Source organism: Melozone crissalis, unplaced genomic scaffold (assembly GCF_028551555.1).
Source record: "Melozone crissalis strain CALT ecotype California unplaced genomic scaffold, PUWL_Pcris_2 ptg000023l_1, whole genome shotgun sequence".
NCBI classification, from domain to species: domain Eukaryota; kingdom Metazoa; phylum Chordata; class Aves; order Passeriformes; family Passerellidae; genus Melozone; species Melozone crissalis.
Window position 1 is genome coordinate 34,199,067 of NW_026535801.1, and position 13,381 is coordinate 34,212,447.

General features: G+C 40.0%; 1 protein-coding gene across 1 annotated transcript in view; it reads right to left on the reverse strand.

Annotated features, from left to right (window-relative positions):
- Window positions 1-686: 686 nt before the first annotated feature.
- Window positions 687-13,381, reverse strand: part of NCKAP5 (NCK associated protein 5) — a 369,194-nt gene continuing 356,499 nt past the window's right edge. Inside the window, exon 20 of the mRNA XM_054278273.1 lies at window positions 687-973. Coding sequence (XP_054134248.1) covers window positions 692-973 — 282 coding nt within the window. The 3' untranslated portion in view covers window positions 687-691. The remainder of the gene's footprint in view (window positions 974-13,381) is intronic.

The window sequence follows — 13,381 nt, forward strand, 5'->3', positions numbered from 1 at the left end:
TTGACCCTGATCTTTCAAACAGTTATGTGCATGATTGATGAAGCCAATGCCAGCAGTATCAGGCCTTTTAATCTATTCATTTTCTTGCCATGTCAAAAGTCAAACCCCTTTTGAAATAAGACACCTGTTGTGAAGTTGTAATAACTGAAATGCATGTTTCCCTAGAATACCTGCATGGAATTGCACTAAGAAGGAAAAATAAAATATGTTTTCTAAAAGGGAGTCCACGAGAGTTTATTAAAGACAACCTGGCAGGCTCAAGTTTATGGAAATGCAGTGTTTCTACATACAGTTTTAAGACTAGGACAATTATAACTCTTTTTTTAAAAAAATCTACCAGCTTTTCTTGTTAATATTCACACAAACTTCTTTAAGTTAGTAATCTGCCATTACAGGAGCATAGCACCAATTTAATATTTATTGCTGTCGTGTATCCCTACAAATATATTTTCCCAAGGTATTTACAACTGTACAAATATTGACAAAAGTGCAAAATTAAGACTTTATTCGTTGTGTTGGGTGTGTTGAGCCCCCTGCACCACCGAGATGCTGCCCTGCCTTATTGCTGTGTGGTGGGAGCTCAGAACACCCCGGGGTGAGCACGGCGAGCTCCAGGGCGAGTTGCCCAGCACAGTCTCCTCTCCCTGCTCACTCCACGCTCACCTTCAGCTCCATCCCTGTGGGAATGTCCCTAAACGTCGTTGGAGCCTTGGCTGGCACAAGAGGAGAAGCTGTCATAGAGGGAATCACTCAGGGATTCCAAGTTGTCCACGTCCTGCCGGCCCGAGCTGGTCAAGGAAGCCGCTTCTTTCTTTCCATGTTCCTCCTTCTGTCCTTCAGCCTTGTTCAGACAGTTCTTCTCTTTTTCTAATAAAAGTACATTATTGCTGTTAAATTTATTGAGAGACTCCAGGGAAATTTTAGAGGCTCTGCTCTGGGAATCTTCTTTTGTTTCTTCAGTTTGCTTCAATTTCTGTAAAAGTGAGAGAAATATTGGAAGCATATTTCTTTAAGAGTTATCCTATTGTACACCATTAATTACCATCTCTCTAAAGTTCACAGGGTGAGAGGAAATAGATTGTTAGATGCTTAAATAACTGATATGATTAAATAGAACATTAGTGTCCATTTTAGGATAAATCATAACTTTAATGGTTCTGCTAAGACAAATAGGACTCCATTTAGGTAACACTCAAGTGCTGTTAATGTCCTAAGCAGCAGACCCTGGCTATGCATGAGTTAAACACCTCCAGCATCCTCACAGGAGTTCAGATCTTCTGCATGAATACTTTGGGGGGTATGTTTAAACAGGTATTTGTTAAAGTAGCGTTTTAAAAAAAAGCAAAGCGCAGAGGGGAAAACAGCATTTTCCATAAATTAAGGATGCAAATGAAACTTGCTAGAGAATAGCTCCACATTTTGCATGTATAAGCCTATTGATTTCCACAAACTCAAACCCTCTCTAATAGACAAGAAAGCAACAAGACAGGAAATTGCACTGAACTGGGCCAATCCCCACAGACCAGAATCAATCAGATATTGGCCAGGACTTCTCACAGAAGTGGTGCAATTCTGTGGGAACACTGGACAATGTATTAGCACATCATATTAAAAATACTCAGTAGGATTGTACCGGGGTAATTGTATCCCTTTGTTAGCTACTGGTATTTTCCATCAGAGATCTGACCAAGGAATCATTAGGGAGCTGTGTAGGGAGCAGCTCAATAAAAATGACCTGCTGTTCATATACAGAGTGTTTCAAAATCTGAGTAACTAACTCCTCTTACAGATCGTGTTACCAGAGATATATGGGATAGCATTCAGCATTTTACAATCAACATTCAATAACCTCCTGGGCAGATAAGAGTCAAGCATTCTGAGATATGCCATCAGAGTGCAAAGCCATTCCTCATTTCTGGTACTGCCATCAGATGGCAAAGACAGAATCAGTAAATTACTGTAAATCCAAGGCATCAACGTTTTTGTTTAGCTAGAAAATGAGATGGCACTTTAAGCACACTGAGGATACAGCTTGGGCAGATGTGTGGATGCTGTGGGTCATTACATGTGCAGTTGTAAAGGGTCCTTAGAATTTCCTGCAGAATTCAAGCTTCAAGTCAGTGAAATGTTGTGCACGCTGTGCTGCTTCTCCTTGGCAATCTCTGGCGAGGGGAAGACAAATTGTTCCATAGTTTGATTGCTTGTTTTGATGGCTACTTAGATAAAAATTGAAATGCCAGTCCAATGACTGGTTTTGCTTTGATCTTGTCACATTTCATAAGATGACAATGCATGGATTAGATGACTATTTTTGGAAAATGTTTTGAACAAACTTAGGCAAAGCAACAGGAGATCCTAAAGTCTTAGCAAATGAACATTTTCTGTTTGGTGCATTAATTAATCTTGAGTCTAAAAGGTTTTAGGGAATGTTGTGTTGGGTTCTAATTTTAGATGACAGTTAAAACTAAGGTCTTTAATATCTGTAATTAAAATGTTTTCTGAGATAGAGGAATATAACCCTTGGTAATGGGAATAAGCACAAATTTAGGACCCTACAATAGAAATTGTTCACAATTTCACCTTAAAATATTCTCCCCTTTGCCCTCAATTGAAATACTGAAAAAGCTTTCACTTTTTCAGTATTTCAAGTTTCACTTCTCCATAGGCCAGATGAGAATATTCTCAGCCATGGCATCAATAACACACGTTAGCACTTTTTGCTTTTCAGAGTGCTGAGCCTAAAATACTTTATTATATGGCAGACTAAATGATGTTTCTTTGTCTTTAATTTTCCCAGTTCACAGCTTTTCTTTGGATAAATGGAATGTGACTGGTTAGCACAGGCTTGGGACTGCAGGGCTCAATACTGGAGTCAGTAAGGCCTGTGATAAAAAACTCTCATTGATTCAGATGGAGCCAATTCCAGCTCCTGGGCAGGAGGAGAATCTGCGGGACAGAGCAGTCTGGGTGAGGCATCACAATCAAAGGAGCATTTTGGTTATCCTACTGAAGGATGGTTTACACCTCAGACAGACCAGACTGAATTCATTGGTATATTCTGCATATATGCAGTATCAATAGTTTTTTTACACCCTTCAAGCACAACCTAGGCTACAATCCTATTTTAATCACACCCTAGTTTCTCATTTATTTTATAAAGTACGTTAGAGAAACTGCAGGGAACAAAAGTACTCTAAAATTTTTAAGCAAAGACATTGAATCAAGTGAAATTGAAGTGAACTGAAGCCCATCAGAGAAACCTGTTGGCAAAAGATCCTGAGTAGTGAACAGCATATCTACAACACATCAGGGCTTAAAGGGAAAACAAATTCTAACAGTGGTAGCAAAATTTATTACCAAAACAAGAAACAATTCAGAAATAAGTTATGGGTATTTTTTTGGATAAAGAGTTGTCCTTTTTAGGTGTCATTGCACCCAGTTACATCCTTCTGAAAAAAAAAAAAAACCTGAGCTTCCTTTCTTTAACAGATAGAAGAAAATGCCTAAGGAAAAATAAAACTTTAAGCAGAGATATTAATGTAAGAATCTGCGCAATCAACAAATCATTTTCTCTCACAATAACACAATTATGATCATTCCTAGAGCTGAAAAGTCACTGGTCATTTCTTTAACCTTGGTGTGTATCAGAACAGAAATGTTAATCCAAGTTAAGAATTTTTTTTCTAGTTACTATAGATACAACTTGTAAAGAATTACCAAAGAGTGTTTATTTAGATTCATCCTTGAATAAGTTTCTTGTTATTCATGGCAGTCTCAAAAGCTGCTAGATGAAACAAAAGGCAAAAGCAAACCAACTATTGTTAGAATTTGATTGATAAATGGTGTATGTGGTTATGTAGTAACTTTGGGGTTTTTTATGTAGATTTGCTATTGACTGCAGCAGAGTCACAGCTGTAACAAAGAACAAGGGTTAGCCTAAAGATGTTAGCATTGTTTATTTTAAAGTAATTAGTTCATTAATGCATTTGAGAGTGACACTGAAGTGACTCAGCAGCTGCTGCAGAGTGGAACATGAGGTGGGTGTGCTCTACGTCCGGAAGAGCTGGATGGGATTTGGTAAGAAGTGTAAAGAACACCTAACCTCTAAGCCATGTTCTCCATCAAATCTCTCCTGGAATGGCTTTCTGCGCAGTGAACAGGTGGTTTTGGCACCACAGCAGAGAGAAAGACTCCTGATTTTGCTCAGTGCTGCTGCAAGAGCCAAGATGGACCAGCAGCCTGTGCTTGCTCTCACACAGGATCCTTCTGAGCAGTAATGCCTGAAACCATTTCAGCCCGCAAGTGTTGGCTTTGCTGCTTTCTGATCTGTTCTGTGAACAAGGTGAGTGCTGCATTTGGTGTGGACTCTCTGTGTTTTCCTAAGTATTAACTAAGAGAAAAGACAAAAACATGTAGTCAGAGATTTTAGTCTACAAAAGTCATAATAGAAAAAAAGGAAGAAAAGGTTCAGTGTGACAAAAACTGTGGTTTTCACAGTGCCTCTGTAACAGCTCTGGCCCTAAAGCAGATCAATGGTTAGCTTCTTTTACTTATCTTGTGTATTTTTGTATGGAAAATCTGTACCATTATGGCCTGAGGGCATGGGGAGCATTTGTTGTTCCACTCCACTGTGGGGGCAGAGCTTCCCACAGCTGGAGCTTCTCACCTGCCCAGTTTGGGGTGCCTTGCCCCACCTGAGAGCAGTGACCAGCTGTCAGAAGAGGAGAAACTCCTCCTGACACACACACAGGCATTCATCACGAGCCACATCACTTTGAAATAAACCCATGAGTCATGAATCAGAATAATGTTTCCTTGCTGGCAACATCCTAAAGGGAATAACTAAAACCCATTAGTGATGTAATAAAACCTGGCATGTCACTTCAAGCACAGAAAATTAGGAAAACAAAACTAGCCTGCAGTTACACTGATACATTATAAATAGGTGTTATTCCTACATTAATACATCAAATTAGATTTCCTGCAAACTGTAAAAATGAGAGGTTACATGTGGGTAGAACGCCTTTCGAGAGCTGGAAGAGCTGCACAAGGATTCCTCAGGTGTGGTGGGAAGGAGGAGAGAGAAGGATGGGCAGGTTCACAGGCACAGAGGAGCCCACACTCGTGTGCAGGAAGGAAAGCAGCAGCAAGGCCATTTCTTGAATGTGGTAGCACACAGAAGCTTTGGTTATCTGGAGGTCAGGCTATGAGTCCCAGAGCCCAGAAATAGCAATGAACCATTCTGCAGGATAAATGTATTTTCCAGCTGTCTAAGTTTAGTTAACCAGCACTTTAAAGAGCTCAGAATCAGTTACAAAAAGGAATAAAGTGAACTTTATTTATGTCTCTCATGCATTGGGCAATTTAGTTCTTAGATTAACACAATAGCAGGAAGGGCATTGTTTCAAGTGAAGTATAACTGCAAAACACTATTGGGTAAAAACAACAAAATTGCTATGAGAATTAAACATAGATCAGCAAAATCAATACTTAATTGTATAACTCCAGGTCTTTGGTTTCAGATCTGATCTCTAATAGAAGATACAAAGTATGTTCCCTTTTGTTTTTTTTAGTTATTGCTCATAACTTTATTGCAAGGGAAAACAATTTTCTAGATTTTACTTTTTAAAAATTGCTTGTTACTCTGTCTGCATATGCTCAGGGTAAACTTGATCCCAGGAGCCACTATTTCTTATTTTAAATTCACAGTTCCTCCAATTTAGCCATCCTCTAACTCCTGTAACTGCTTTGTATTTACGACACAAGGGGTCTGAGAGGGATGTGCTGTTGCAGCACCACGGGCTGCTCATACATAACCTGTTTAGGGGGACAGTCTTAACACATTCACAGCTTCTTGTAGAGCAAGGAATACAGGGCAGTGTTCTGGCCAGAGATGTGCTGGTCTCATCAGAAGTGCCTCTCACTGAATCCTCTGGTGTCACATGGCTGCTTGCAGCAGAAGGTGTCCCATGAAAGGGGCTGGGCAGTGTCCGTCTGTCCTCCAGCCAGGACAGACTGCCATGCAGGCTCTCTGTGCGAGGGGAACAATCTCCAGGTCTCACTGAACATCAGGTGGACAGGCAACACTCTGCAGTGAAAATAGTTACCCAGCCACATCCAGCAAACTACAAAGGTGAGAGCTGTAGCTGCGTGACCTCTGCTGCATTACAGCTGAGCTAAAAATGGCGTGTTTGAACCTCTTCCTCTTTAAAGCACAACTTTAAATAATAAGATAAGCCTTGCTCTCCATTGTGCATTGTCAGAAGCTTTCATCTGTTTTCTGGACTGACAGTAAAATAATTTCTGAAATAATGAATCATTTTTCTTTTTTCTACTTGAGCAGAAATCCCAAAATTATTTTGCTGTAGCAGATAATGACATTCTCAGAGACACACATCAGATTTCAATGATAAACAATAAGTGCCAGCTTCTTTTTGTGTTAAAAAATGCATTGCTAGGAAGCATTTTTAAGTTAATTAGTAAGTTCAGCAGCTGATAGGAAAGCCAGATATACATTGCTATGCATCATCCCCTGATGGCATTATGGGTAATGTAACCATGACTATGTAATCAAAGTTTGCCCACTGTATTTCAGAGTATAAAAATCTACAAATAGATTTCAGTATCACTTCTCATGATCCTGAATTGTAAGTGAATGACCTTGGAGGAAAAGCAGCTGATTAGCACAAACTGTGTACAATCCATAGCTGCAGATCTGGACAGAACAGCTATTGCCTCCTGAACTGAGGAGTTGAGACTTGTGTTGTCTACAGCTTGAATTCTCGTGTGGTTTAAAAGGAGATAAAAGAATTTGGTTTCGTGAGCTGGGCCTTATGCTTTGAAAAGCAGAATTTTCATAAAATGATGAGATGACTCAGTACATTCAGCATTCTAATGCCAAGGTTACCATCCTCATACATGAATATTTCCTTGACATGACAAGACTGTTTGACCTGATTAGGTTTATACCAACTCTCTTTGAACTTTGGCATAATTTAATAAATCAGGATGTTGAGGTTTGAGTTCCCAGACTTTTTTGCCTTTGTTCAGGTACAAACTGAATGGCAGAAATGTTATTTTTTCATAGCGCTCAGAATGGCCACTGGCTGCATCAACTCTGCATGGACAGAGTTTATTTAAAAAGGAATAAGAAAATCCAATTCTAAGTGGCAATACCTTGGAAAGTGATAATGGTGCTGGTGCTCAGCCAAGTGTGTTGAGGCAATGTATTAAAAAGAAAAGCAATTAAACACCAGGACTTTCTCCAGAAGGCAAAGCACAGCCTCACTCTGTTCACTTTGGCAGAATCACCAATTTTGCTTCTCACAGAGGGAATCTGCCCACTAAAAGCAGTGCTTAGTGCAATCAGAAGCTCACCACAAGGCATTAAGGAAGAAATATCCATGGTGAGAAAGGAAGCTGTTACTCAGTTTTTAGAACCTGATGGACTGAAAATGAACAAGAGATAGGATTCACTTAACTTCTCAGAGATCCTTTTAGCTTTACTTGTAGAGGGAGTAAAACAGCAAAATTTTTCTGATTTCCTAGTGATTGAAAAAAACAGCAGTGAAAAAAAATACTGAAAGGTAAGATTGGAAACAAAGGGGCTGAACTTGACCATTTGAAGGTCAATACTCTTCCTTGACAGAATTATATGAAGGGTTATGTTGTCAGTGATAACCAAATGGTACTGGAACTATGCAGTCCTAAATAACTTCACTGTTTCAGTCTTCATCACGCTGTATTTCACCTCACAGAATTTAAATATACAGAGGTTTGTCCTACTGAATGAAAGTAGTTATCCTTTTCTTGATGAAAGTATGGCTGATTGCTAAAAAAGGGGCTTTGTACAAAAACGGGGCTACAATTTCATCCTAGAATAGAGGTTTGATTGATTATTTTTTCTTTTTTTTTTTTTTAATTGGGATACTTACACGGACCTGAATCCAGGAGGGGGAAAAAGTACAGCTTGAAGTTGTTGGTTTTAAAAAAAAAATCCAGTACCAGATGCAGTTCTTAAAGATACAGGTTCTATCTCACATGTGACTGATGAGAAAAATCCTCTAAACTCAGTAAATGCAGGATTGTAGTCATATAACATATAATCTCACTGACATTTTCAGTAATCAGAGTAATTTTTTCTGTATGGTTGAACTATTCTCAGAGTACTGTTCCTGAGTATTAGCTGTGTTCTTACCTGTCTTGATCTTCCACCTTTGGCTTTTTTGAATAAGACAATTCATTCTGGTAGTTACAAAGACACTTATCCCCCCTGTCTAGTGATGCTTCAGCTCCTGGCCTGTAATGTCTCTATTACAATCACCTGGAATACTGGAACTGAAAAAATGGAATTGCATTTCAAGACTGCAAAAAGGATTGCAAGGGTAAGGATTTTCCTCACTAGTAAACCTGCATTTTGTGCACTGGACTAGATTCATCTAGATTCATAGCCTGTGACCATCCAGCTGACCTGTGGGTAAAAAGACAGAAGCAGTGGAAAGAGAATCATGGAATTACAGGAGTGTTTAGGTTGGAAAAGACCTTTAAGATCATTGAGTGCAACCACTGAAGAAGCAAGGTTATGTGGCAGGATCAAGAGGAAATCAAGCAGGATGGAAAAAGCCATGTAGGAATAATTCTCCCAGCTATGAAGGCTGGCTTGTGGTGGGCATTGAGAGGGCTGTGCTGTGCTCAGGGAGAGTTCAGTGAGCACAAACCTCTGCTGGCAGACCTGCAGAGGAAGGAGAGGGGATGTCCCTTCCTGCAAGATCTCAGAATAATTCAGGGAGGTGATTTAAACAAAGTTCCACAGCAAACAGGGCTCTTTTTACTTTTAGCCTCTGAGGAGGAAGGCAATTTGGGAGGAGACAAGTAATCTTTCCAGAGCCTCAGTTCCCCTCTGTGTGACCACAACGCTCAGCTGCTGCAGAGGAAGGCTTCATGTCCACAGTGCACACACATCAGAACTAAAGCTCTCACCAGGAATACAGAGGTCAAAATTTTAGAATTTGGAAACAGGGTCTTCTTCATTCTTAAAAAATTCTGAATTAGCTTCCTTAAACCCCAGTCCCAAAACAGAGTTTATTTTAGGAGCCTGCAGCTGACATTTCCCTTTCCACTGCAGATTTTAATCAACTCTACGTAGCAGAGATTTTTTACCTCTAATGATTCTAACCAAAACCCACTGCCCTTTCTTTTCCCTTCTGTGACACCAGGCTTCTGAAAGGCTCTAAGGAAACCCAGCAGGTGTGCCCTGCTCTGCACCTTCCCTAAGTGAGGGTCAGGGGCTGGGGCTGGGCATTCCTGCACTGGGATAAATGCTCCAGGAGGAGCAGGGGAATGGGGCAGAGCCCAGGCTGCCTTCCCAGTCAATCTGTAGCAGCCTGAACCTCCTGCACACAGTTTTCTGACTGTGCAATGAGAATAGGGAAGTTCCTTTGTAGCCAGAGAAAAGTGGGACAGGACAGATGCAAATAATGATGCTGGTTGTGTGACTGTGCTTGTCACCTCTCCAGCTGATGTTTGAGCTGAGTCCCAGCACTGATTCAAGCAAGGCATGAATTGCAGATGGAAACCTGTGCTGTAAGTTCATCTGCTAACAAATCCTACATAACAGTACAGTCATCTACATGGACCTTCTAAATTTATGCAAACAATTTATCTCTGCTGTAGGGCAGAGTATTTCAGGGACAGCAGCACAAAAACCCAAGACAGAGTTTCAGGCACAGGCTGCAGAACCAAATTAAAGTAGAAGGACAAATCCTCTCTTGCAATTTTTAGTTCATTTCAGTACAGCAAGTTGTATCAATAAAAAGCCTATAGTATAAGTCAGCTAGAAAATAAATGCTATGAAGGATGTTCCATTTTATGTGGTTGGAATTTGATTAGTGATTAGTCCTGGTGGTAAAACCACATGGGAACAGTAATCAAGGGTTCTCTACTGCAGTTCTGTAACAACAGGAAAACACTGTTGGCTCATGTCCTATTCCATGATGGGATATTAACCTAAAATCTAATTAATATATGAATGAATTACATTTCTAGAAACATACTATATTATAATCAATTTTAAGTGAGTTCCTAACAGGAGATAAGATGAAGAAAAAGCTGTAGAATTACCAGAGGCTGATATATTCTGTTTACTGTGACTGATGATTTTTATGGAGGATAATTTTACAATCCATCAAACTTTTGTCAGTTCAAGAATCATGCTGCCAAATGTATGCAGTAAATTAATTTTTAAATTTACATATTTATTAAAAATCTTATTGAAAACAGCAGGAAGTAAGCCTTGTTTGAATAATAAAATAACTTGTTATTCTACTGGAAAGAAAACAAAACCCCCTCAACCTTCTATTAAGATGATTTTATAGCAAGGCAATAATTATAAACAACTACATGAATTAGTTAACCAAACACTGTATTAAACAGCCAACCCCAAAATTAATCAAGAATTTAGAAAACCTTTTGGAGGATAATCAGGTAAAAAAATGCAATTTGAAAGGGGAGAAATTAGTGCTGAGTTTCAGATGTGCGGGGGGACAGGTTTTCCAGGTGCCTGCCTGGGGCTGAGGGTGCTCAGGAGGAAGGGGTGACAGCAATGCTCCCATGCACGTGGCCACAGGGAGGTGCCCACTGGGATTTGGGATCTTTGCTGCCTTCCCTGCAGATTTCTTTGGCTGCTCCTGACACTGTGGCCAGCAATTCACACTCTTACACCTACTTTTTGTGTACAAAATGCACGTTGGGGTAGGGAATAGGCAATTCCTGTCTGAAATGCTGATGGCAGGTCATAGTCCCTTTTTTTAACGCTAAAGGATGCTCAAAAACAAACACTGTTTCTCTATTTTTAGGAGAATTAAGAATTAGAATGATTAGGAATAATCACAATTAAGCAGAGCAATGCTGGGCACCAAGATGACCACTGCTACAGCTGCAGATGGAAGCTCCTACATCCAGGAGATTTATAAATGCTGAACTTTCCTCCTGACTGAATTAAAGCAGTGCTATCCATTTTGATTAACATGCATATCATCTGGCTGTGATCCGAGGGGAATTTTAGGTAATTTATGGATTTAGATGTGTTTACTTCATCTTTTAGAAACGAGTACATCTGTTTCTGGTCATGAGAAGATCTCTCCTGCTTGGTGGCCCAGCCAGGCATACAGAGTGCATCCCCTGGGACCTGGCAGAGCCATCAGGGGCTGAAAGCTGGGAGGGGCACTTGTTTCTACAACTTTTATGTTTCTCTGTCCTATAAGCCATGACCTAACCCGTGACTGTTCTGCTGCCACTAAGATAATTAAGAATGCTATCAGATTCTTGGTTCTAACAAAGGAAACTCATAATCTTCCCAGAGATTTGGGGTACCAACTCATTAAACCAGAGCTGGGAGAGCTGACTCTATAACTCCTGTCTATGAGCAGAGACATGTAAGTGAGTTTGAACTATAAACAAAACCAATTACATTAACATTTCCCAATGCTTTCAAGAATCAGAGAGACAGAGTTTTCTTTGAGACAGAAAACTCAAGCACAAGTGCTGGACAGACCTTTGCCTTTCCACCCCCAGCTTCCCTGGATACCAGCAAAGCTCAGCTTAAGCACCTGACAGGACCTGAAAGGGAGGTAACTCTTTGTGCTGAGCCCACCTGGGCTGTAAAAGACCCTTCCTAGGTTGAGAGGTGATATTTTGGCAAGGCTTTTGAGGCTTTTTCAGAGAAAGAAGGCACAGTGAAAAGATACATTGGGAACCCTGGGTTTTTTTGTGGGTTCTGATCCCCTTGTCTGGCTGTGGGAAAACCTCTGTTGGGTATGACTAAAAAAGGATTTTGGTGTGAAGAAGCAGCATAGGCTCCTGCTCCCACAGTGGGCTTCCTGCAGGGGAAGAATAAGGGTTTTCTTTTGCATTGATTTCACTGCAATTTCTATATAAAAAGAGAAGTGTGTGAAGTGACAGCTGCCACATGACTGGATCTGTTGGGCAAATGCTTTAGGAGATTTATTGACTTTAGCAATGCAGAAGTGTTACTGCAGCATCAATGCTGCAACTGCAGTGAGGTACTGGTGATAGAGAACATGTTCCTGTGCCTAAACACAGATTGTAATATTGTTAATATAATAGGCCACTAGGAGGACTAAAATACAACTGGAATTCATGCAGACACACTATACAGCTAATGCACACTCACGTTTTGAATGCCCAAAGATGATACAAACAGAAAATCAGGATGAAAACACAGAACAAAGCAGTTGCCAGGCCCTACTAGTGAATGAATAATCTGAAAAAAATGTTGCTGAAAATGAGCTGGCATTTAATATTTATTAGAATACCAAAAAAAAAAAAAACCCTTTTAACTGTTAATTTCTTCAATATCTTAGATTATTCAGGATTAAAATGCTTGTAACAATGGAATAAAAATCTCCTCCATGCACAGGCATGGTTAGAGCCCTGTATGGACAGCAGGACTGCTGAAGGTGGTAGAGTTCTGCCCATGCAAAACTCTTTGCAGGATCAGGGTATGAATTTGCTCCTGACATTCAGAAAATTCCTCATCAGAGGAGCAATGTGTTTATGGTTAGCCCTTGTAATGCAAGATCCCATCTTGAGCAAGAATGCTTGATGAGAATATTAAGTGATAATGATTATTTGCTTAGTGCTGCTATGGGGCCTTCAAAGCTCTCAAAGCAGCCTGCTAACAGTACCAGATTAAATTCCAAATGCAGCTGGAAGGTATTATTTATATTCTTTATTTAAAAAATGGGGAATTTAATAGCAAGAGAGGCTTAGCAATTTGGACATTCAGCCAGAACATCATCCCGATCTCCACAGTCTTGCATTCATGTCTGTTAAGCTTTTTGAATGTATTTGAGTTTTTTTTTACTTGCAGGCAAAAATTTCTCTGTGGAAAGGCAGAGGCCTCACAGAGGTTCTCACTAGGGAGCATCTGAAATACTCTTCAACATACAGAACCTGGCATTTAATCCACTGAACGTGGTAGTTAATCAAATGTTTTGCACTGACTTTAGTGGAGTTTGGATCAGAATCTTGATGCATTAGAGAAATAAATTATTTAACTTACTAAGTTCCCCTAGAAACAAAATATTGAGCTGCAAACAAAGCTAACAAACACCAAATGGGATGCCATCTGCTGCAATGAACAGAACATGACCAGTTCCCCCCATGCTTGAGATTTCTCCAAAATACAATTTGAAATACGTTTGTTAAACTCCCAACTGTCTCACAGAATTGGCTTAGCAATTAGGTTAGCAAATTCTAGTGCCACCAGAACTAGAATTTGCATAGCAAGGCAGGCTATGATTTGTCAATTGGAGTTGTGGATGATTTCACTCCTGTTGGAGTGCCCTGGGTAAACCCCCAG